Consider the following 26,590-nt stretch of genomic DNA (forward strand, 5'->3'; position numbering starts at 1 on the left):
TTATTGCTTACATATGCAATTAAGAGAGAAAATATGGACCAACATGCTTTACAGGTTTTATATATGAAAAAGAAGATCTTACAGTTAATATGACATATGACAAGCAATTAGTCTAACCAGGCCATAACTAGAATTCTACCTTATAAGAGCTTGTAAACAAAAACAAAAACAAAAACAAAACAAAAAACAAAAACAAACAAACAAAAAAAAAGAGCCAAGCTAAGCAACAACATTTTCAATAGATTCTGGATTTTGTCAAAAGAGAGCACACTAATCACAAATAATGTGATCACAATAAATTTGAAATATAAACTGCTTTCTCTAAAGTAAATGTAGGGAATTTAAACCGATGCAACAAATCTAGCCCAGAACACCCTTCTTGTGATTTTAAATATGGGACCCCCTGAACCATAAACCAAGAGTCAGAAAGTGAACAGAGACATGATCAGTAATAACTCCTTTTCTCGTAACTTGTAAAAATAATCCAGACAGGCAAAATTAAGGAAAAAGCAGCGAATAATAGGTCTGATAGAAGTAATTCATTTTAATCCAAAAAAAAAAAAAGAAAACAAGATAACAATAATATTATTAATGCCCTGGAATTATATCACCTGATCTGTTCTATAGGATATCCTAAAAGTCTATCAACTTCAGCAATACCTGTTAATTTCACTAGAAGGATAAAAAAAACCTAATTTATTTTTCTACTACTCTGTGGATTCTCAACTCTCATTACCTCTTCCTTGATATTTTATATCTCATAGTGTTTCTGTCTTTCTGACTCATTCATCCCCTAACCAGATATCTAGGAAACTGTTATTTACATCCATGCAGAATCCTTTACACAGCAGCTGTATAAAGGATGACTTTGATGAGTCAATGCCAATTAAAACATTAAAAAAAATTTCCTAATTTATTTAGATACTTGCCTAAAATGGTACATACCTATTTCTATATGCATAAAATCCCAGATAATTTAAAATTTACTTCAGGAACTTCTATCTGCTGTGTTCTCAGCTTTTAACAGCAAATTATGAAAAGAAAGGGCAGAAGAATCATAGCAGAGCTATTACAATTCATAAAGAAAACTAAGTCCTAAGATGATAAGAATCACAGCAAGGTATATAATTAGAGTGGCTATAACAACAACATATAAATTAGATAATTATGGATTAAGCAATCCCTTGGGGGATTCTCTCTTGCCCTAGAAAACATATAACAAGCTCCTTAGATAGAAGGCAATAACTATTAAGTGTTTAAGGGAGAAGTAGGACTATAAGGAAAAACAAAAAAAAAATGCAGACCCAGATAAAAATCCTAATTTAAAATCTAAAGATGGCTTTTCATTTTTGGTAATTTATTTTAATACAGTTCCTGGTCCAGTTTTCCCCCATTATATCTGCTGACATCTGTTGGCTAAAGGGTGTATGTCAGATTATCCAGAAGTGCAAGATCAAATAAACAGGAACTGCTTTTTAAGGTGACAGTAGGGAGATACAAAACACTGCAGTGATTACCAGAAATGGAATTTTTTTTGTTGTTGTTTCTTACATCAATGTAATAATCCCAGGTGTCCTGCACACCAGACATACAATAATCTTCATAAATCCTAATTCAAAGCCATACCATCTGTCAAAAATATTTTTTATGTCTCCTAATAGATATGCTACATAATTGCTCTCACAGTAGGGCAAAAATACACGGTTGTACTAATTTGCTTTACCAATTGAATAGCTCATTATTGAAAACAACCCTACTACATTACTGGGGTCTCTAGCACTCTTCATATATCAAAACTAACCTTTCCATTCTGCTATTTTCTATAACCTCAAATTCCCAATGAAAGCAGATAAAGATTGAATTATCTGGGAATTGTACGGTAATAATGGAAAAATCACAAGCTTAGAAAAAAAACAAACCAAACCATAGTGTCTCTTTCTATTATGATTGTGTTGCAGTTAAAATTAGCTTTGTATTTCATGGTCACTAATTTACCAATTTAGTCACTAATAAGACTAATCTAAGTTCTCGGCCCTGCAGAGCACTAACCATTTTGGACCCAATCCAGAAGAGCACTTAAATGTGTGTGTGACTTTTAGCTCCTGAGCCTGAAGCAACTTCAGAGGGATCAGACATGCCTGATTAGGCCCAGAGCACTCATTACCCTGCCAGACAACAACACATCCCCCCAGCACTGACCAGCACCAGGAGATGACCCTGCCAAGCCCCTGTCCATACTTGTGGCGATGGAGAGGACACTCCCTATGGAAGCTTGTTCAAAGCAGGAGCTTCTGTCTGAAGCAGAAAACAAAATGTTTGGGCTTAAGTTGGCCTTTGAGAGCTCCTTCCTCCAAGGAGTTTCTAATGACCTGCAATTCCCCTAAATGCATCCAATATCCAAACAGCTGAAAACAACCCCAACTGAGGTATGGCAGGGCTTGCAAGAGGTTCTGTGACACGTTCCTAGTGGCAGCAAGACTGTCTTGATGTAAACTTTTATTTGTGCATTGGTTTAAATAATTTATACAAGATTATACAAATAAACGAACTTGACAATTCAGTGATTGTACAGCAAACAAATCCAATAGTACCTAAGGAAATTAAAAATTCCAAAGATGATGGCCATTACCAAAAACAGCCCAGAAGATAATTTCTTCAAAAAATCAAAATCAACCTCATTTCCCCTTTGAAAATCCATGAACAAAGTATTACTTCATTCTTCTTTAAATCACATTTCCAAAAGCACTTTTCATGTTGCACAAAGTTTACATCTAATGAGTAGTGAAAAAGTTTATATTTAAAAATAAAAGCAGGTTTTCAGCAACTGAAATGATGAAGCGGTTGATGAAGTAAATGTCCTTTTGTTCAGTTCTGCATGATAAATATCAGATGCCACTTTGCAGTAACAACTATATTTTAGCATACTGTTCCATGTTTATCATGAATTTGTGCTTTTATACTAACAAGGTTATTATTTCAATTGATGTGCCAGGTCTCTATGACATATTGAATATGAAATACAAGGCTTTTCCAGTTTATCTAAATTGGTAAATTCTCCCACTAATTTATAAAAATATACTCACCATTGTAAGGGGGAACATTACTTTCCTAATGGCCAGAATTAGCCATTTAATTTCCATGACTCACAATTATTCTACTTAATTTGAGAACTTGAGAATTCCTTTGAGTAAATGTGAAGTCTGAATACTGAAATCTAGACTGGAATGAATTGCCTAAATAGTGCTGCGTCTTAATTTAACTGATTCTGTCCCGTGCCAGTTCATACTTTTGTATTTTTGTGTACTGTATTTTTATGACATGTAAGTATTTTAATAGAAAGGTGAAAATATATCTTTGTTTTGGTTTCACTGTACTATTTGCTATTTTGTTTTGAAAGCTTGGCTTCTTCTCTCTAACTCATAAAAATTAAAATCAAGACAAGTTCCTCTTTTCCCGAAATTCCACAGAACTGAACAAACCACTGAGGCTGCAGTAACTGGAAGTTCACCATCCCCAGCAAGAACATCACATTAAGGGAAACTATGTTTGTCAGTAGATAACTACAACATCAATTAATTATACTGCCCAGATCTGCAGGACTTCAGTTGCAAATCACCCTGGCTCAGATGTGGATCTAAAAGTCAGACTAAAACTTGGCAATTGGTTGGAACTAATTCATACTTTAACATTGTCAGAAGGCAAACTACTCTTGTACTATGAATTAAAGATTGCTGTACAGGACACAGTTTTAAATTTTTAATTAGAAAAGAAGACTACAGGCCACACATACACACAGACCACTCTTAGAGGTGGAAAAATTGTCACACACCTCTACTATACCAAGGGACTTAGTAATAATAAATAGTGAAACAGTATTGAAAAGAGACAGACAGACACTGTTAGTACCAAGGTGAGAGTACCAAGGGAAAAAGAGACAGGATAGGTTAAGCAAAATAAATTAACCATCACAAAAGCACAAGAAGTCCAAGCCAAACATCTTCAGTCACCTTGCAAACATCTAAAACTATATGGCAATGGAAAACAGGCCCATACTTGGTACAAAAACATTTTCAGAGTACATGGAGATGATGTACAGCATATGCAGAAATATTCTGAAAAGCCCTTGCCTGTAAACATGTATCAAATATACCAAAGAAAAAGAAGTTCAGATTTACAGCCACACAGTAGAGAAACCGAAAGGAAACACAAAATAAAGACAACCTATTATACTCACATGTTTACATGTTCTTCATAATGGCAGTTGTGGAAATAGATGGTTTATGTAAACGTGTGACTTTTGCCATCACTACTCACCACACTAATGCTTCTATGCAATTCATTAACATTCTAGCCATGGTTTCATGCTTGCACAACTCAAGTATAAAAATGAGATATCCAGCAATACTATACAGCCCAGATTTCTACTATTTCCTTTTCAAATCCACAGCAGTGGGCTTCATATTATTGCCATCTAATTAATAGCAGTGCTGCTTTTATGATAGATGACGAGGAAGGCTGAGAGTGACTCAGCCAATGGAAGATGTGAATGTGGTGAAATCATCTTCTGCAGGACATTCATGCTTCTTACATGAACTGCTATGGAAGTTTCATCATGTGTGCATAAGGAAAAAGTCTCCTACCTGTGAAGGTTGACTGTACCTCGGTCTGGTCTCTGGAAATGAAGTTTTATCCTTTGAGTCTCTACTTTGATCATCAGCTGTGTCACCTACCAAAGTTAAAAAAAAAAAAAACTTTTAAATCACTTAAATCCTTCATATTTTACATAAAGTAAGAAAACCTCTTCAGTCTTCCTAAAATCAAATCATACCCTGAGAAAGGGGACTCTGTTGCCACATTTATATTTACAATTTTGAACGTGAGAGAAAATCAGAAAACTGAGAAATTTTGAACATGAAGACAAAATTGTTGAGAAGTGATCTGCAAAACCCGGGAACAAATCTGTATCAATTATTCAAAGGGAAAAGTTCTTGAGGAAAAAGGGGAGAAAAGAAAAAAGCAGGGCCCCTATTTTTGCATACTTTAGGACCATTAGGTTCTAATAATTAGCAAATGGTACATAGCAGTGTGACTACGTAGTGGAAGGGAGATACCAGGTGCACATCTATCACATCCCAATCCAGTGTCAGGCCAGAAGCACTGTTACTCTAACCTCATTCCTAGCCTCATTTCCACATGGTTGATATCTGTGCATGAGTGCAGAGAGAGAGACAAAGCATTCTGAGAAATGGCCTGGTTTTGACTGTATGGGGACAAAGACTGCTTGGCAGGCTGGGCACTAATCTCCTCCCATTGCATACAAGGGGCTACCTCTGCCCAGGATTTTACCAAGAAGATACAACTCAGTCTATCCCAAAAGCCACAGCTGGCACTGATCTAAAGATGGGCAGATCACAGCAATAAACTACAGACAGATTATTTTCACATTTATTTTTAAGACAGAAAGTAAATTATAATTTTTATTAAAAAGGTAGAAGAAGTAAAAAAAAACCCACCAAAAAAAACCCAAAAAAACCCCCAGAATTTGTTTCTCAGATGTTGCAAAACAAACATCCACCTGTCCTATCTTCTCCAATTTTCTTTGTCAATGGAAGAGTGTGCTAGAAACTGTAAAGATTTTGCAGATTATCTCCTTCTGCTGTTAGTACTAGTCAGTAAATAGTTTGTAAGAGGAGACAACTGAAAAAGATTAAAGATTTAGTTACATAATTTTGGTTTCATTTTTATTTGAATTCATACTGCTTTCTGTAATGGCGTATGTTGAGAGTATCTTTAAAGAGTCCTGCAGCAACAATTCAAAATAAAAGAGTTCAAGTTACTGCAGTTTAACTTTGCTAAACCAGTGGCTCTGTCTCCCCTATTCAATTTTTTCAGAGGTTTACTTAGAGCCAATGCATCAGGCAGAAGCCTTTGGAAACAGCAGCCAGTTTCTGCCTGTGCCCAGCTAGGCTGAAAAGCCAATGGCACTCAGGTCCATGCATGTTTGTTCCATACTGCCATGGCCCCCCAGGTCTGACTGGTCAGATCCCTCAAGTACAATGCAATATTTGGTAGTTTTTTTATGAAAACAAGCACTAATATGTAATTTTTGTGTCTGCTTTTAATACCCAAGTATTATTCCTAGCAGTGTATGCAGAGAATCATCATCATTGTCTTTGTCATAGGTCTTTGATGCCTATTAATTTCATTAATGTCTACACTTTCCAAGGCCTTTTCTGGAGTTGAAAGATGCTTCTTAGCAAACTAGTAATTCTCTACATAAAATACTCCAAAGCACTTGCATTCACAAGAGCTATTAAAAAGAAAGGGTGTGGGAGAACGAAGGAGATGGGGATTCAGTTAATCTTCCATTCCATTCCCAGTATCTTGAAAAACACAATTTGCAAGCACCTATAAGATAACAAGGTAAATAACAGTCATGAAAATCATGAACGTTAAACAATTCTTTTATGTTTGTAATGAAGTAGAGGCCTGCAAACAAAAATTATTATAAGTTTTGTAAATGCACCCTGCCTCAGGGAGGTGTAAAAGTGGTTAACAGATACAGGAAGAGGGCAGTAAGGTGTATTTTTGATACACTTGCTGTGGATGAGACTGCAAACAGATTTATATTGTACCAAATTTAGACTAGATCAGTTTCTCCAGGAGTAAGGCTACTTAAGCACTTTGAACAATCTAATGAAATGGTTTCTCTTAACAGAATGGTTAATCTCCAAAGGGCTTCAGAGATGGGTTGAAGGAACATCTGTTGTGAATGGTTTCAATCATGACAAGACAAGGAAGATGAATGACATCTTTGTGTTCCCTTCTAGTCCTACATTCCAAGATCAATGCAGGAGGAAAGACTCCACAGGATACCCTGTCCTAGATGAGGGAGCTTAGCTGTGTGATGAAGACTTGTGAAGGTGCTAGGAGACTGCAGAGAGCTGGACACGCTCACCAAGCGGGTAAGGGCAGAGCTGTGTGGGCAGTCGGTACCAACGGGACATACTGGGCAAAGTTGGGTGCTTACACAAACATGCTGAAAAAAGTTATAGCAGGGATTCAATAAACACAGGACCCAACATTCTACTCCTTGTCTTTACAAATCATTCCTGAGAAAGCATTCCAAAATTTTTGTATGAAAGAACACATTAAGAAAACCCAATGCTTATGTGTTAATGCTATCCAGAATATACTTTTCCCCTGTGATTAGTTTTCCTTAAGATGAAAAGAGTCTTGGTTTGTAATCAAGACCAAAAGGTCATAAATTATCATAAGAGAGGAAGAATAAGAACAATTCATTTAGAGAGAAATGAAATTTTTTACTTAGAACTTTGTCATCCAGCTCCCAAAATTCACAAGTATAGGAATACCTGTATTGTTTCACAATTCAAAGAGTCTTTGTGAAACTGCATCTCAATGCAGAATTTTTCTTTGTTAAAAAAAAAAAATAAAATGGGGAAACCCCAACATCTTGCCAAGTTTTCAGGCATATGGTCCTGCAAGGATAAGTTGACTCTTTGTACAGACTTTTATTATTTGAGTTAATGGAGTTAAAGCAGTGATAGGCAGCTGCCAAAGACACCAAACTGCCTAAGACATCCAGCAGGATGGAATATTTTTCCAGATAAATTGGTATTTTCAGTGTACTTCTTTCACTGGTTCCTATCTCAAATATTCAACCAATTAGTCATCCTTATTTCTACTGGCCCAAATAATTAATTAACTGTGACATACCTCTCCAGCTCTATCAATTCCTAACCCTATCTAGCTCGCCATAGCTGACTCATCATGTTTAGCCACACACAATTTTATTTTTTTTGTTTAGCCTGCCTTGGTTTTCCATTGACGTACAGTCTAATCCCTTTCATTAAGTGGAAGTCATAGTTTGTCTTTCCTCTTCAGGCTCAGCCTTTAAAATGCTTCCCTCTGGTCTGGGTTTTCCTCTTTTCCTCTGCAACCCTGTGACTTCCTCTTCCTAGCCACCTACCATTATGTGAGGAAGGGGGATGCTGCCAAACACCAAAGAGACATCCATGAGAGCACAGACCTTTGGGTGCAGGAACTGTGTGGGTCCTTTTGAGCACTTCAAACATTTTAGTTGATAGCTTTTGACTGGGGAAAAACCCCAAACAACCAAGCCACCCTTCCCTCCAAACACTGGGAGAAAACCCCACCAAAAAAACCAAAACAAGTTCTCTTACACAGTCTTGATGTAAATAGGTATATCACCATATTTTTGCCAAACTAAGCAACTGAAATCTGGCTCTGAAGAAAGATCACAAATGCACGAACTTAGTGGAAGGCGCCCCCATAAAGTCTTTCATCAGAGCTGAAATTCATCAGAACTGCAAATATGTTCACAGATAAGGGCAGAAGGACCATGGTAATCACCTAGCCTAAACTCCTATAAAAATAGAGGCCATAAGACTGCTTGAATTAATTTGTTTGAACTAGAGCAACTTTAAAGCTGTATTTTAATCAGGGGATAAAAGACAAAATTGCTTATTTTAAAAACCACTTAAATTCTGGCTCATATATTCCTTGGTTTAAGTATTGTGTAAATTTCAGTCATAAAACTCCTCCAGAAAATAAATCTAAGTCATATATCAAAAAATGATGTATACTGTTTAAAGTCTATAAGAATTAGAAATGGAGGGCACTTCATGAAATGTAATATGGTTTAAATATCAGCAGCATAATCTGTAATATGCAGTACATTACTGGGAAAATTTATCAGGAAAAAAACAATAATGGTCATTGCTGTAAAATATTCCCTTCCTTACCAATGGGAAAATATTTAAAGTTTGAAAAGAAAGTAGTAGGCATATTTATCCTACGGTCCAGATAAGCTTGTATTTCAAATCCTCCATCTTGGGAGGCTGTTTTTAAGTTATATTTAGCCTTTTCCAGGCCCAAATCAGTGTTGCACTGAAGGATCACAAATACGCTTCTCCTTTCACCAAGCCGATGCTGGATTTTCACCAACATTCTCCAAGTTCCACTGGTATCTTTTTCTAAGAACTGCAGCCAGGTGTTCCACAGGAAAGAAATACCTAGTGCAGTCCTCAGTATATACTATGCATATCCTCCCTCAGAACTCAGAGTTTTTGGTATCTTTAGAAATGTGCATTCAGCTGCCTATCTGGACCTCAGCAAACTCTCATATAGAAAGGTTCACCCACAAGTTTGGCTTCTACTCAACAAGGAAGTGGTGTTTCTATTTATACTCTTTCCTCTTCCAGCATTTTGTTAACCTCAAGCTGTGTAGTCTCTTGATCAACAGACAACATTTAAAAGCCTAGCCCACCCTCAGTTTAATAAATTAAAACCAATTGTAAATGTACTTTATAATGTAGAATGCCATTTGTCCTGGCCTGTGGAAAACTCCTGTGAGACACTGGAGCACGTACAACACAGCAAGCAGTAACTAGCTCCAAATACATGGATTTTCAAATGTCACCTTCAGCTTCAAAAGGAAGACAGCTATTTTCCATTATACTTTAGTTAGTTGCTTAACTCTTTGTTGCCTGTCGTTATCTTCTATGTCCTGCAGAGAGATGGCAAGAACAAAGAATATCCTGGCTTCTACCTGGCAGCAAAAAGACAAAAAGTTTTAAGAGAGGATTAGTAAGATCTGAAAACAGGAGAGACTGACTCTGTGGAAGCATCAAAGTTTTACTGCAGTTTCTTTTCCTTCTTTCTTACTCATAAATCTTCCCCTCTCTCCCTGAGATAAGGAAGAAAGGTCAGGCACAGCAATTTTAAGTTACCCTGCTCCAGGATAAACTAGCAGAACTTCAGGCTTCAGTTCATCAGTACTGACAGTGCTTTCGATCTCAGGAGGTATTTAAGAAGTATTGTAACATCTGTGTCTCAGGAGTCCCTGCAATGGCACTTCTCCGCAAAGGGGTACCACTTTTTCAAGTCCTGCTCTCCTCTCTGCCTCCGGGTCTTTCAGCAGGGATGAAATGTGTTTCTGCTCAGTCTCTTCCAGCCCTGCTTGGTTCTCCAGCACTCACTTCCAGGGTCTCACATCTTCCACTTACCAGCCAGTTTCTACCCAGTGAGTGAGCTGGGGACTGCACTGGGGTGGTGCCAGGGAACCTCACTGGCAGTACCCCAAACACAGAATTGTGCCGATTTTATGGGATCAAGACAACTAACAGAAGACAGGGAAGACGGAGGGAAGACCCTTAGAAATCTTTGCTAATGAGCATAGAAGCACTGAATGGTTTGGGTTGGGTTGGAAAGGAACTTAAAAGGTCATCTATTCCAACTGCCCTGAATGGATTGTACACAATAAGCTGTCAGTAATTTAACAGTTTGCATTGATGGTCAACAGATCATTCAGTAATCCATCTGAATCAAATAAGGCACTGGCCAGTGCTGTCCTCTTCAGTGACACAGATGGGACATTGATGAATAGTTGGTTCCTCCATTTTCTTAAAAGTGGGACTATGACACTGCTTAGTATTAGTGCTGTAAAACTACATCTTAATCTTCATTATCGTCCACGTGTGCATGGCCAAGACATTACAGCCTTATAAGAATATATATCTAGTTGGCAAAACAATGAAGTCATCCTAGTTTCAGGTCACCTCATCCTGGTTTCATATTAAAGCTTTTCATATCAACAGCAGTTTCATTTCAACAAGCTAATAATATCCCCTAAAAAAACCCAACATATCAGCAGAAAGATTCTCCACAGCTGCAACTTCCAGCAAAACAAGAGTTTAAGAGTTTATGCTGCATAAGGGTGAGTGAGAAGGAAGTCTGGCTAAGTCCATGCTGAGGCAGAAGTCTGGTAAGTGTCTGGCAGCCTTACATTGAGTTTCAATAGTGTATTAAGAGGTCCTACAAATAAATTTTTGATAGGGGGTAGAGCTTAACCAGTATCTTCTCTAATTCTCCTGATGAACTGCAAGAAAAATCTATATAAACCCTGCAATGAGAATCCTGAAACTAATTTCCTCAAACTTGCAAAAGGCAGGGGAAAAACTGTAACAAGACAAACATTACCCTGAATGGTTCTGCATTTGCAGACATGAAGCAACAAGGTTCAGTCCTTTCCCAATTAAGAAGAATAGCAAATCCAGCTACAGCACATGCCATTGGAGATTATGGGAGTGGCACTCCACAGTGCCACCCAGACTGATTTTGCTATCTCATTCTTCTACAGGCATTCTTAATGTAGAGTCTCCATTTTCCTAAACAATTCTGACAGGGCATCCTCAACCTGCTCCCACTATCAAGATCACACTGAAACCATAGATTAAAAGCTTCCCTCTGAAAAATATTTTGTTTTCCCAAACAAAAACTCTTCAGAAGATAGCAATAGAGAAACAATACAGGAGGATTAGAGGCTCCGATAGTTTCCATATCCCAGATCTACATATTTTTAAGTTTGCAAAAAGTGTTTTATTTCTGTGCTTTTCTATATTTTCAACTACTTAAAAGTTTTACTTCTTTCAAAGCTTTCCTGAATCCTGAAAGAAAGGACCCTTAGAGTTTAGCTCTAACTCCATCTCCAACCACTTCACCGAGGCTAAATCATTCCAACTCCTCTGACCCCCACTGAAAATGCTTTCTTTTAAGAGGTGCCCAACTCTTCCAGAAAGCTGATGAATCCAAAGCCAATATTTCGTAGCAAAATTTGGTTGGAAGGAATCCTGGAGATCACACCAGTCCAATCTCCAGTTCAGTGCAGGGATAACTTCAAAGTGAAATAAACTATGTACCTCAGGTTGTTCAGCTGAATTTTGAGGCTCCAAAGAAGGAGCTTCCTCAGCATCTCTCATCTCTCAGTTTTATCTATCCCTCTCCTGTTTCTTACATCCAGGTTCACAGTCCCCTTCAAAGCAAGGTGTAGAATTAATTCGTCTATGAGCCACAATCCTGATGATGAAATGTGATTTTTCTTTGGTTTTAGGTTATGAGACTTTCATGTCAAGCATAAAGAAATGCCAGGAATTAATCTCACTCTGATTCTCTGGTGTGATGCATCCATGCAAGTAATTTGCATCCCTTATATGTGCATTCCAGCCTTTCTCAGTAGTCCACCAAAACACTGAACTCCCTCATCACAGCGTATCTTTCCAGAGATCTCGTTTTTCCATTTTGCTCTTTGGAAATGCTATTCTAGACTTCATTACTTTAGATATTGCCACACCTTTCTTATCAAGTTGTGCTATCAGAATGAGCAAGTGATGGGACTTACCAGCTACTCAATACAACCTTAGGACTGAAGCAATCAACAGTACAGATCCAAGTAAGGGCTTATGACACGTTCAGTCATTTTATAAGGAAAAAGTTGAAAGAAAAAGCTAAACAAGATAAAGGTACATCTTCTAAGTCTTCTGACCCAAGATTTGTGCTTATCTGTGTGTGTGTGCCACTGCCTAAGGGAAACCTCAAAACTATTCACTGCTCTTCTGATGTTCAACTGATACTGTGTGGATAAGCCCCCAGCATATCTATTGCATGTTGGTATTTATCATGAATATTGGCTCTAAAAAAAAAAAATCACCAAATCTGCCTAGAAGGTATAGATCAGATGCCATAGGCCAGTCTCTTCATACACTAAGTCACAGTTCTTGACATTCCTAGAGAACCTCTAAATCTTCCTGTCATTCACTTCAGCTCTCAGTTAAGCCACTCCATATCAAAACAAATGTAACCTTCCAAGGCCAAGTGAATCACAAGTTTCTGGGGAAGCAAACCATTTAATCTACTTTTTTGAAAAGTTTCATAAACTGATTTGTTCTTTTTTTATTTTAGACTCAGTGATATCTGATTGTCATGGTCAGCTAGACCAGCTCAATCATCCCACAGAACAAGTACATTGTTCTAAGATTAGGAATAAATCAAAAAGTACCTTGCATTTTTAGATATTTCGAACAGTTTAATGTTGATTCATATAATGTCTTTCCACTTCAAATCTGCTTCCTGGTAGTGGAAGATGTCTACACTTCACATAATCCAACTCTGCTGTATCAATAGGCTAGTATGCAACAAGTGCAAAGAAGCCTCTGTTTGCAGGCTTAATTTTCTTCCAGGATTACAGTCTCCTTCTAGATCCTTTTTGCTTTTCCAAGGGATGGAGATAAAGACAACATTGTTTCCCTTTATTTGTTCTATTTCTCTTGCCTAACTTTCTCTTGTTTACCTTTGAGAGAATATGACAGTTACAATCTTCACAATCCTTCCTGCGTTTTCTTACTTTGCTTGTGAGGATGATAAAAAGTTTAATCTCAAAACAATAGAAGTCTTTACCTCTTCAGTTCCTGATGAATGGTAAAAGGCTTTGGGGAAACATCAGTAATAACAACAAACTCAGAGGAAGACAATAGCACAGCTCACACAGAGTAGTGCTGGCAAGCAACCTCCCCTTTAACAAGTTTTAGCAGCATCATTTCCTTGTCACTAGTTAATCCAACCTATAAAACCGATCCCAGATTACAGGCTCAGTTGTTTTTCAAAGGTATATCTATACTGTAACATTCCACTTTCCACTATGAAATTAACATTATTTCAGTATCCTCACTTAACTATGACATTAGGACTCCCTTCTTCCTGTTTTATTCATGATGTGGTTCTAAAGGCAATCCTGTCCAGAAAGCAAACAGCACACACTGAAGCCCACTGATGAGGACAGAGATTTTCCTAGCACTTAAAAACCTGCTGCATGGTCTGCCTGTTCAGTGTCTTGGTTACACTGTTCAACTTGCATTTCAGGAGGTCCAACATGCATTACATTTATTTGCCTGTCAAAAACTGAGATGCTGATAGCCTGATATTTGCATACGAAGCTTGTTACATAAATGTAAATTATATTAGAAAACAAACAATGCAAATTTAAGCTGGTTTCCTATGGAATTAGATTTACATGACCAGTCTTCTGTCCTTGATAACATAGGAAAACATTGTCAAATGTGGTTGAAACTGGCACAGAGAAGATTTGGAGATCTTTAGAATTAACAGAATATGACCATCTACAGCTGGGTAGTAAAAAGAGACTAGAAGCAACATCCCAGCTGAAGAAAAAACCCATTGCTCTGTTATTCTTGGCCTGCTTGGTCAATTGGCAAATATTGCTGTGGCTGGTCACTGTGAATGAAGGGAAGACAAGGGAGGCCACTGTAATAATGCAGGGAAATGCTCAGGGCTGTTCTAACAGGGTAGAAAGACTAGGAAATCCTAGGAGATCCTTGATAAACTATTCCAGGGAACGCTGTGTTTTATTCTCTTGATAGCATTTCAGCTATTTTAAACAAGAAATACTCTTTTTATAAAGAGGAAGAGAGGAAAAATCCCACCTAAAAATTTGTAAATCTATCAGTTGACTCATATTAGGGCCATGTATATCTTTGTCCCACGATGCACTGAGATGAACTCATGATCACATGCAGCCTCATCCCAATAACCAGCCTTCAAGGGAGCAGCTGCCTGCAACATCCACATTACTTGTTAAAAACCTTTTGTCATGTCGTCTAGAAACTCTGAAAGTACCAGAAGGCTGAGTTAATACTTTGTGGGAGAAAACTGATAATTTGACAGAACACTCATTTAAGGTAACTTTTATGTATGAGAAATCTCCAAAGTAATAATTATTTCATACCCAAATGCTACTATCCTCTCAGAGGCATGGAAACCCCACTAATTTTGAAACAAAGTTAAGCATAATTAATTTAAAACACAAAGACCATGCACAAAGTTATATAGATACCCTGAAACACACTTAATGTCTGCATGCCATACAGGCACAATACAACTGATGAAGAAAGTTATATCATTATACCTAAGATTCTACTATAGAAGGCTTACAAATACTGTGCTTCAAAAAATATTCCCTCCCTACTTTTTTTTTTTTTGAAGTTATTTTCTGGACAGCAGCCTGGAAATCTTATGTCACTGTGACTATATAATGTCAATTCTGAGCAGAAAACCTCGTGATACATCCACTGCTGGTTTCTGAAACATGCTTGCAGACTATTTCTGAACAGCATGGGGTTTTTTTCTCTAAAAAGCATAAATTATCTGCATTTTTTGTAGTGACAAGCACATCTTTATAAACATACCTAAAATTGGTACAGAGAGGCTTTGAGTATTTTTTAAAAGGAAAACCTACATCCAAAAGCAATTTCAACAGATTATTCAATAACAAAGTATCTCTGCTTCCATGACTCCTTGAAAAACTACTTTTGACTTAGACTGTTAATTCTGTTGTATTAGTAGCATCTTCTGATCTCAGACTTACAAAGGGATCTAAAACTAATCAACCAAGTCTCCTCACAAACTAAAACATAAATCCATTTAACATGTCCTCAGAAAGGACAACAACCTGGATAGTAGCTGAATTTTAGATCATACCTCTGTCATGAATAACCAGCTCCACACTGATGATTAAAGGACTACCTAATTTTATTTATTTATTTAGAGCACATAGGTCAATAATGTGGATTAACTAGGATTAAAGTGTTATTTTCTGATTATTTTTGTGCTTTAAGCTGGTTTAGTATTTCTAGGAACTTTATTCTAAATCCAGCTTTGTAGAAGAAACTATACCACACAACTTCTGGATTACTCTTGACTAGTGTAAACAAAATGGAAATGCTCATTTCAACATATTACTACTAGATTCCTTGGTTTTAATGGCAACAACATAAATAGTATTAAATATTCACAGATTTTTAGTATGTCTGGCTTCATTACTTTAAAACCTTTCTAACTATTCAGTTGCATATTTGCATTACACAAACATAGCAGTGCAGATCTGTTAGGAAAAAAAAAAGAAAAGAATTATCAGCAGAAAAAAGAACTAGAATAATTCTTTAAAACTATCGAAAGAGCAGGGCAGAAGTTAGTTTGGGGAGGAGAAAAAGAGATGAATAAAAATTCCTGAACAAAGGAATTTGCTTTACAAAGTCTAAAAAAAGCCTCGCCACATTAAAATATCCATTTACAAAGATGCAAGAGCAACAGATCTAAAAGTCCAGCTGATACGTTTTTGGCTGTAACATTCAGTGAAATGCCCAAATGCTTGCATGTACACCAAAAAGTGACATTAACACTGCCCACAAAGCAAAGAGAAAAAAAACATAATTTTTTTTCAAGTGCAGTACTTGAATCATTCATTTTAAAGAAAAATCTGCCAGCACTTTGTACCACATTCTTTTTATATGTGGAGAAAATGAAGAGAGGTCAGAGCAGCTGTTTTATTATCAGCTGTTCATGGTGTGAAACTGAGGGCTACAAACACTTGTGTTAAGTTATGCCTGCACTGTAAATCAGTGCCTTCCCTAAACCCTGCATTGAAATGGAATTTTCCAGCTGAATATTAAACATTTCAATTTGTAAGAAAAACAAAACCAAAACACCCACGTAGGATTCATGCCAGCTTCAAGAGCAGAAAGGCAGATGGGCAGTTTTCAAAAAAAGAGCATTTCTTTTTTTCCCTGAGATGGCAACCACCCACCCACTTCTGCAGAGGCCCTGGGGAGCTGAAGGGGTGAGCCTCAGTGGGTTTCAGACTCTGCAGCCAAGGTTTCAATGGAACTCCAGGCTTAGGGGCACTTGAGATCCATGGTGATAACTGGTAAACTACATCAACAGGGGCTACCAGATCTTCTGATAAAAACTTCACAATGTTCAAAGACGAAGGGCCACGCTCTGCCTCAGGCTTTCAAGCTGGCAGCACTCAGTAGACCAGAAGTACAAGGGTTTCTGAGTCCCTCCAAATGCAACAGGCAAATTGTCCCAGAAACTGAAGTACAAAGTTTTCCAGGTTCTGTGGCTCCCTACCCCCTTGCTCAACAGCAAGTTCCCAGACAGGTCCGGCCTGCACATGTAATTTTTCTGCAGAACTTTTTCATGCAATAACACGATTAGAATAGAATAAGTATCTGTTTCAAAACACAGCACACCGAAAACAGACAAGGCCACCCTACAAAAACAAACTGCGTACAGCTGGTAACTCCCTTCTGGCTACTATTTGAAGAACTGTCAGTCAGCCTGTAGTGTGAACATTATTACCTAAGGGTGAGCTTTCACAACGTGGCTGAGTCAGGCTAACAGCTCGGTGCTGCCAACAGGAGCAGTCCTGCCTCTCCTCTCAGCATGGGTGCTCCAGCTCTTTCCTTTGTGGTGGCCCCCAAATTCTCCCGAGTGCTTGTGAGCCACCTGAGCTCACTGAACTGGCTAACAAAACGATAAACACATACTCCCTATTTTGCTGTGTTAGTTTTCTGCTAGTTTTGTGAGCTAAATCAGAGATGCCAAATGAGCTGGCAGAGCTGGCACATGGTGATGGAAAGTAATCCTGCTTCCAGGAGCAAGAAGCAGTGACCCTTTCTTCAGACAGTTAAGCTGTCCTGCAGGAGCACGCCTATTGTAGAAGCAGTCTTGCCTTCCACCACATAAAAGCAGATATTTCAGATCTAAATGTAGGCTTCACTCCAGACATAAGACAAATAACATGCAAAGTTTCAAAGGTGTGCTAGACCTCACATATGAAAAATATGAAGAAGTTCTTAAACATAGGAAAAAAAATCCCAAATAAGTTATTATATTAGGAAATGCTCATTTTTATTATTATCACTAGGCTGTAGGAAACTAAAGATTAATACATATTTCCTTTTCTTCAAGGGTTCAACAGTGCAACTTTCTCTCTTTAGCTTTCTTCTCATGAGAAAGTTGCATTCACTTTCACTCTATCAGCCCCAGGGAATCAGACAAGCGAGCACTTACTACACAATGCTGCACTGCTGTGTTGAAGGAGCCCTCTGTGGATGCAAACAGTATTAGTCTGGATGACAGCTCTTTGGCTACTTCCATAGATTGGCTTGAAAAAAATACCATGGATAAAGCAATTTTAGGGAAAATCTAAAATCTGGCTTGGTCAATGCAAAGAATCCATCCAAGTATTTTAATTTCTTTCAGGTGTCAAAAAACTAGGTGAGGCCATAGAAGTTTTGTAAATTCTGTTCAAAATGCACTGACCTGAATCCTGAACACGAGGAGTTTTGTGAAGATGAGGCCTGAAACACTCATATTGATATTCTTTCCCATTCCTAGCCATGCTCCTTATCACCCACTGCTTGAACTCAGTACTCAGAAAAGCACAGACCAACAATGTCACCCTGATATGTCCCTACAAAACCAATGAACCAACCCATCCTATGCACAAAGGGCTGTGTTACCACGGACTGATTCAACTGGCTGCAAGCTGGCAGATGAAATTCTAGGTCACCAAGACCTGTACTCCTCTATCTGATAGGCAGCTGCTGCGGTACATTAACGATTTTTCACAAAACAAGAGAGAATTAAGTTTCCATGATGCAGTTACTGCTTTATATGTGCTCTACTCAGGAACCTGTCCTACATTCAGATCACACTGCAATTTGCCCACGACCATCATGCAGCCTGATAGGTAGAAAAAACAAGAAGGAAAAAAAATCCAAGGCCATAAACAATATGGCACCCTTTTCTTCCCCAAAGACACAGCTTCTGTCTGGAAGACAACTGATGTCATATCTTCCTTTGTATCTCCTTCATACCTCCTTTAAGGTGAGGACAACAGATTTCATGCCGGAATTTTACACACACAAACACTGCAACAGGGCAGAAAATGTATGTGGCTGCCAAATGCCGCCAAAATTTGGGACCAGTCTTTCCTCTCCACTCTGAGCTCTTTGCTCCTGCCATTCCCCTCATCCATTCTGAGGGCAGTCTGGCTCCTTAGGGTGTCCCCTCCACTCCCCAAACCAGAAGAACTGTTGCTGCTGGCTGAATTTGCTCGCACCTTAGTCCTGGTTCCAGACCTGGAACCTGGATCCCTATCAGATATCTGAGCGATGAGACACTCGGAGCCAAGTGAGCAGCACTAACAATCAAGGATGCCTTTCCATTCCTGCCTCCCACTTCTGACTTCCCTCTGGCCATACCCACTCCATCACTCAAGCCCTTCAAACCAGTTCACCTTCCCAGAACAGCATTGCACAAACCCAGAAGAAAGGTCACAAAATTGCAGAAAAATTAAATAGCACAAGAGTAGAGTCTGAAGCAGGACAAGGGGACTGACCCTCCTTCAGGATGACAAAAATCAGCTCAGCTACATACACAGCTAGCCTAAGACAGGGTGATTTTCTCAACAGAGCAACTATTTTTGCATGCAATATGATCAGTCATGTTTAATTGTTGCCTGAATAAAGGTGATGTTGTGTGAGACCACAAGAGCTCATCTAATCACTCACCACCATTAAGAAAGGGAATTTCTGTTCCCCTCACTCAAAGGCCTTTCCCTTGCACTGACTCTGACAAAAAACGAACTTTCTGCTTATGAACCCATTTTCTTCTGGGAATTGAGCCAATTGACTAAGTCCAGCAAACACCAGAGCTGGAGCAAAGCAAGATTCACTGAAGTGGAGGAAAATAGCACCTTTGCTTTTGGGTAGTGGTGAGCTGATAAAATCTAGATCCTCACTTGCAAAACCACTACTGGCCAAAAACCTCTTAAATGAGTAAGATCAGAAATAGGAGAAGACAACATATAGGATTTTGCCTTTGAGACACCCCAGACTACTTAACTTTATAACTTTGTGGTTAGAAAAAACTCCTTTGTGTTACTGTTCTGCCCCAAAGGGATTAAATAGGAACAAAGGCCTGAAAAAACATCCAGTCTCAAACTTTCTAAGCAACTTGGAGGTTAAAAGACCGTGCCTGTTGTTTGTCAAAATGCAGATGTAGTGTACAAATGTGGAGAATGTTTTGGGGCTAACTTATTGTGAAAGGGGTATAGCTGTAACACAGATCTCTAATTTAGGAGATCAGGCTCCCCACACAGGTACTGCTAACAGACTTTCCCATAAGGTGCTCAGGAGGCACCTGTTAAACACACGCTCAGTATGCAGCAAGCATCTTTCCATGCAGTGAGTAAATTGGAAGAATTGCTCTCAGATGAAGACATTTGAAGTCAAACACTCCTACAAACTACCTAATCCATGATTTCTACACCATCCTCCAAAACAAAGGGTACACTAAACCTAGGCAGCTGTTCTGAAAGGCTGCCATCAGAAGAAAAGCTCTGCTACAATATGAAGTTTCAGATATGGCATGTGAGCATGCTTCTAAGATCAGCCCAGCAACTGCAGAGATTTGGGAAAGAAGAAAAGGGAAGAGAAATATTCTGAGTGTGTCTTGTGGGAATTTGTTTCTAAATTAATAAAAAAACATTGTAAAAAGTAACTTAACTACAAGTGTATCCTGAAGGATAATTTCCTTTTCCGTACCTGCTTCTATAATCAATTTACAGTTGCAGTTGTAATCAAAAGTAATGAAAATACAATATATCTTTGAATTAGTCTATCTTTATTACTGTCCCAGAATCCCAAATTAAAGCTCAGGACAGACCACAGAAACATTACCTCTGTATAAATAGGCAATCAAACCTTTTCAAAACTTTGTCACAAGAGTTCTGGCATTTAAGAAAGGGGCTCTCAGTTGCACAAACGTGCCTGTAATTACTTTCTTTCACCATCTCACTTCTAATGCCTGGGTGTCAGGTGAGTATATCCAAAGCTCTAATCCCCAGCAGCACACCAAGAAAGGAGTTCAGAAAACAACCTGACCACCTTTTGATCTATCACGTGTGAGCTTAAAACATCCCTACCACTGCTCCCAGTGTTCTCAGGGGTCCAGTAGGAAAACAGGATTATTTCTGATCTCAGCCCACATGGCATGGATTTATCTACCTGTATTAACCTGAGACCAGGCTGTTCTCCTCCGAGGTCTGCATTACCTACAATCCTCATAGCTTGCTTCCCACAGAACTAAGTGTCATTTGTGCTAATCGGTGCTAAGTGAACCAGAAAGGAGAGAATGGCAGGGATCCAGCTGACTCATTAATACCAGTGTAACGGATTAACCCTTTTACATTGTCTTCCCACCCCCCCCAATTAGTCAGCATCAAAGAGGTTTGAGACTGCACGCACTGGAAACATAAAATGGGACAAAGTGTTTGAAAACAAAGGAGGACATCTAGGTGCAACATCATATTCTGCCACAAGGCCCCTTATTTTCATATTGCTTGGGAATAGGGTTTTTTTAAAAGTTAAGCTAAGCTTTATTTTAAAAGCAGCAAGGAAATGAAATAGCCTGTCTGAAGAAAGTGAAACATTCTGATAGGTATAATAAATCCATAACAAACTTGTCATGTAAATGAAAAGAGCATAGTTCAGCATAAAACATAGGACTACCCACTCCAAGTTCAAAATAGCTATTAACTGTGACTATAAAATTACTACAAAATGTTAAAACTTTTTTTTTAAACATATGGGCAGCATTTTGATTTCTTGTTTGAAACAAGACATTTTTGACTTAGCCAAACTGCTATTTAGAAAAATCCCTTTTAAAACAAACTGTCAGTCTGAGGTTTTACATTATACAAGATGGAGCACTTATTTTCACAATACTTACCTGCTTGAACAAGTTTTTCTAAATGTGTAACTGCCACCAAAGATTAATGACTCCTCTCTGTGCCTCCAGTGGCCTCCTATTCCATTTGATAAAATGCAAGCATCTTTATTTTTTATAATAAGCATCTGAATGAATGTGTGACATGCACACCTGCATTCTGACAAACAACACGTCCCAGACAAATTTAAGAAAGAGACCTCAAATACATTTGCAATGATGTTTTCGGAAAATTGTGGCATTTCTCATTATGCAGTTATAGACACACTTCACCAAAACTTGGATTACTGTACTGTATAACTTGAATGCTAATGCTGAAGATTTAAACCCTGGTTTATGCAATATATGCAAGAACATCACTATACATAAAATGTTTCATCGTGTAGTAAATTCTTGCCTGTATAAAAGCTTCTCATCCTTTTAAAAATTCAGTTACAGTTTAGTGAATATGCTGCTTTTAAGACATCCATCCAGCATTTATATTTGCTTCACATAGTCTGTCTCAATTATACTACAGCTGTCTCTCAGGGCAGAGCTGGCCATCTCCATCATGAACAACCATCACAGAATCTGAAGTTCTTGATTAAAAAGCAAATGGTTTTGTGAGCCAAGCTAAAACTACCGCAGCTGCTCCATTTCACAAACCAGGCGCCATTCAGCTGGGAAGAATGGCACCGACTCTGAATTGTTCTTCCTGAGAGTTTCCACAATAAAAACAAACCACACTACTTCCAAATTTTAAAAGACTGGGGGGAAAAAAAGAAAAAAAAGTCTTCACTATTCTGGAAACAAGTGTTTTCTTTTTACTTAGAGCTTTTGATTTCTACATCAATGTTCCTCTATGAATAAAAAAACAAAACTAAAGCCAACCCCTCCCCCAGGCATGCACACACCACACGGCTTCCTGGAGATGCTTTTAATGACCATCTACAGCAAGTCTGCAGATGTATTGAAGAGAAATTGCAATGCTTAACTTTAAAAAAACCTCAACAACCCAAGTTACTGCTCAGTGATTGATCAATACTGATGCTGTTAAATATCATATTCAATGACAAGATAAGGAATGGAAATAAAAATAACAATAATAACAACAAAAATATTATTTTTATATACATAAACAATATTATAAAAATTGCAATTTCTTTCATAAAGACAAAGTATCAACCAACTCCTGATCACTTCCTCTCCAAGAATATATACTTCTCTACAAAATTTGAAATAAAACAATCTTATTCCAATGAAGGTGCAGCAAATGAAGTGCAATATGTATTTTGAATAAAAACTGGGTTTAGTACAACTTACGACGCACAACCTCTGTATGTGTCAACTCATTTTTTAGGTAACGACAACAAAATATAAGTGTTGATAACAAAAAACCCAATAAGACACCCAAAACATACTTACAGAAATGCTGAAATAAAATTTTTACTTCTGTATTGAAACCACTCTAATGAAAATATCAGAATCAAAACCATTACATAGGTTTCCTACAATATCCTAATAACACTTTCTTGGTGGTCAGGCCAGGAAACACTTTGCACCTCAGTTAAATTTCATACTTCAGCGATTGCGAATGTTTAATCAGATTTTTGGGGTTTAGTTATTTTTCTACATTAAAGTTATTTGATGTCCTGGCCAGAAATAAATTGGATGTAGCTAAAAAGAGTTCCTATTTTCCTGAAATGAAAATATTTGGTCGTTTTCCTCAAGCTAATGTTGACTGACTGACACAAAAATGAGAACCAACTCCTCCAAGTTGTTTAAATTCAATCATTTCCCAGGAATGGAAAAAAAAATCTGAGTTGCCTTAAGGATTTTTCTTTAAAATATTATCTGTTGTTTTCCTATGACTATTTCATTTATTTTGCCTTTATCCATATTGTATTTGACCCAGATTAGAAACACCAGGCTAAGGACTGACCACACATTACACAAAGCTTCACTATACTATAATTTTTAGCTTATAAAGAGAGTAAAACCCCAAAACTTTGTCTACCTATTCATTCTACTTCTAGGAGCTGGAAAAAATTTGATTTTGTGTTGCAAACGAATGACAGTTTTAAGGTTAATGAGTGTTTAAGGCTACACATCACTGCAACATTTTTAGAATGATTACAAGCAAATTTTACACATTTGTTGGAATTTTTTAATGAAGTCTGAAAGTAATAACTCAGAGTAACGATCTAACAAGACTGAAAAATTTTTGAGTATATGTTTAAAAACATCTCAGTATTTTAAGAACTTGATAGATTTGACTTTACAAGTCAAGACACTCTACATGAAATGGTTAACAGATTTGTAAATTATTTTTAAAGGATTTTTTAAAGTTGGTTCTGTAAACAAAAAAAAGGCACCCATAACGACGAGACCAAGTAAATGTTTATCTGCAAATTATAGTTACTGATTTCAATGGGAACACTACTTTCACTTTCAAAACCTTATAATTCACAGTACAGAGCTGATCTCCTTGGGGCTTTTTTTTTTTATTGTGGCTTTGTTTGTTTTGTTTATTTGTTTTTGTTTTCTTTTTCTTTAGACAAGTCCTGGTTCTGTCACAAAATTATTGTGTTGCTTCCAAGCTGTTTGGCTTTTGGGTTTGTTTTGTTTCTTTTATTTCAAGTCTTCGAGGCAGTTCAATTTAGCACAACTCTCCAGCTTCTTGAAGCAAAACTACTCGTTTCATTTTGTAGGTTACTCCTTAGTACCTGACCAGCTTATGTTCACTTTGGTAAGACTGCATATAAGATCACATAAGTATTGAAAATTCATATTTCTAGGAGCAGAAGTTAACAGCTTGAATCTATATTTGATTTTTGCCATGCTTCCAACTTTCCATTTTGCTGCTTGAGAACAGAGAAGTAACAGGCTGCCTGGAAGACCCACAAAAGGGCAAGAAAAAGTCTGCAATTTGGTACTGCACCCATCAAATCCAGGTCAATGGATCTGATGCACCAATGTTCCCCAGCCCCTCCTCCAACACAAAGATGTTCCTGGAATTCAGGTGTTTGTAGTTATGTGCACTTCTTTAAACACTAGTCCAGTTAAGAGATAACTTCCCCCAGTTTCCTGCAATTTTCAGGCCAGATGAAGAACAAGAAAAGTGAACCAAACCAGGTTCAACACACAACAGTCCCTCTTTCAGGCTGGTCTTCTAAGAGCAACCAACACATTTCAACCAAATGACACAGGGATAGAAGTCTCAAATATTATTACATCTTCACAGACGTCATGAACAAGGCAATGGGGCAGACAAGAATTAATGTTCTGACTACAGAAAAACTTTCAGCCAGATTTTGCAATAAATCATAAGAAAAATCCCTAGAAGTCAGGGCTACAATAATTCCAGCCCTCTCAGAAACAGCCATGTAGCTCCTACTCTCAGTAACTCTTTTTTTTCTTCATTTTTTAGAATAACTAACATACAAGGAGCCAGGGGAGAGGAAGGAGGGAATATATTGAGCCTGTATTCACCTTTTTTTTTAGTTTCTTAATAATTCCTTATTGCACTAGATCTCTTAATAATTCTCTACTTGGAAAAGTTCTAGGATCATTGTCTCCTCCAATCCCTCCAGTAATTTTAGAGAGGTAAAGTTACTTATTTGCTGACTGTTCCCCTGTTTTGAATCCTTTTATCCTTTTTTTTCAGTCATGGAAGGGACTAGACCTTGTATGGACATGAAAAAGGTTCACGTGAATTCATCAGGGAAGAGGGTGTGGGGGAAAAAGCCATTATAAATTTTTAATGAAAAAGTCTTCAGATGAGAGACTTGCTACTGCAGCAATGTGAGTAAGATAAATCAGGTGACATTCTTTAAGAGCTCAAAAGAAAGCTAGTAAGGAGCTAGTAAACTAAAGTCAAAAATCTAAGTGAAACCTCAAAACCCTTTTGAAGCAATATTTTCAAATATATATTCTTCCTAATAATTGCTTGCACGGAAGCAAACATGGACATTTAGATGTGCGAAATAAAAACTAATCCTAGTCAATATACTTTCAGAAATATCAAAATGCATTTGGCATATACAGCAGTCATTGTTAGGCTTTTAGCAGGGTCTGAAAGGTTGTACTGGGCATCACAAGGACATAAAATACCTGCTCTGAAATCTCAACTATTTAAGATTGACAGGGATTTTGTGACAAAGTGCAAGGCACAACCTGCAAAGTCTAAATCAAAAATAAGATCAGAATCAGAAATAAGCAATCCTAGCAGTATTTCAAGAGGCAAACAGAAGTGTTTGGATCCAATTCCCACTTTGATAAAATACCTTGGTATTAGTGAAATCAACTGGATACTCTCATAACCTTTATTAAGAAGTAAATCTAGATAAACATTTTTTAAAAGTTAAATACATTATCATTTACTATGAAAAGCAGTAAAATTCCAAGCATTTTCCTCCCACTTGGTATTACTATATTTTAAGGTCAAGTTCTGACTGAATAATCCAGGATTAAAACCAGTGAAATCACATGAGCCCTTTGTTCTCAGTCATCTACTTCCATTAATTTGAAAGTGGCAGTGCTGATACTGATATTTGAAAGAGTATAATACCACCAGATTCAAAGGCTACAACACGGTTTTCCATTACAAACCTCTTACAAAAAAGTCCTTTTCAGTGTGGACAACTGAAAGAAAAAGGTAATTTCAAGAGGCCATAGATAAGTTTCAGTAGTACAACACTAATATTATCAATAAGTGGATATACATAACAAAGGATCACCAGTTTCTTCTCAGTGCAATGGAACATTTTCCACATTGCTTAATGGTAAGGTGATAGAGTTGGGTGGTTTTTTTCCACACAGTATTTACACACATTTGTTCTGAATAGGTGAGTAAGTCTAAAAATATGCCCTTCAAGTGGCAAGCTAAAGAGCTGGAAGACAACATCAGGAGGCTGAACTCACTGACATACCAGGGAAGCAGAGGAAAGCAAAAGCATAGTGCCTTTGGAAGAGAGCTTGCATGTGAAGACTTTGTCTATGTTATGTGAGTCACCATCCCAGACAGGTTTCCACTTCCAAATTTCACAGACACTCATCACCTAGTTCGCACAGTGGCCTCCCCTCTCCAGGATTAGATTAGTGGCCAAGTGGCTTCTGCACACTTTCATATCTATTTCTC

At 37.7% G+C, this 26,590-nt stretch overlaps 1 protein-coding gene across 3 annotated transcripts in view; it reads right to left on the reverse strand.

Moving 5' to 3' along the window:
• The window catches only part of UMAD1 (UBAP1-MVB12-associated (UMA) domain containing 1), a 79,151-nt gene that overhangs the window by 13,824 nt on the left and 38,737 nt on the right, over positions 1 to 26,590 (reverse strand). For all 3 annotated transcript variants that reach the window (XM_084201996.1, XM_084201997.1, XM_084201998.1), the window contains exon 4: positions 4,641 to 4,726. In XM_084201996.1, the coding sequence (XP_084058122.1) occupies positions 4,641 to 4,726 (86 nt within the window). The remainder of the gene's footprint in view (positions 1 to 4,640; positions 4,727 to 26,590) is intronic.

The sequence above is a fragment of the Fringilla coelebs genome, assembly GCF_963513975.1.
Source record: "Fringilla coelebs genome assembly, chromosome: 1".
In the NCBI taxonomy this organism is placed as follows: Eukaryota; Metazoa; Chordata; class Aves; order Passeriformes; family Fringillidae; genus Fringilla; species Fringilla coelebs.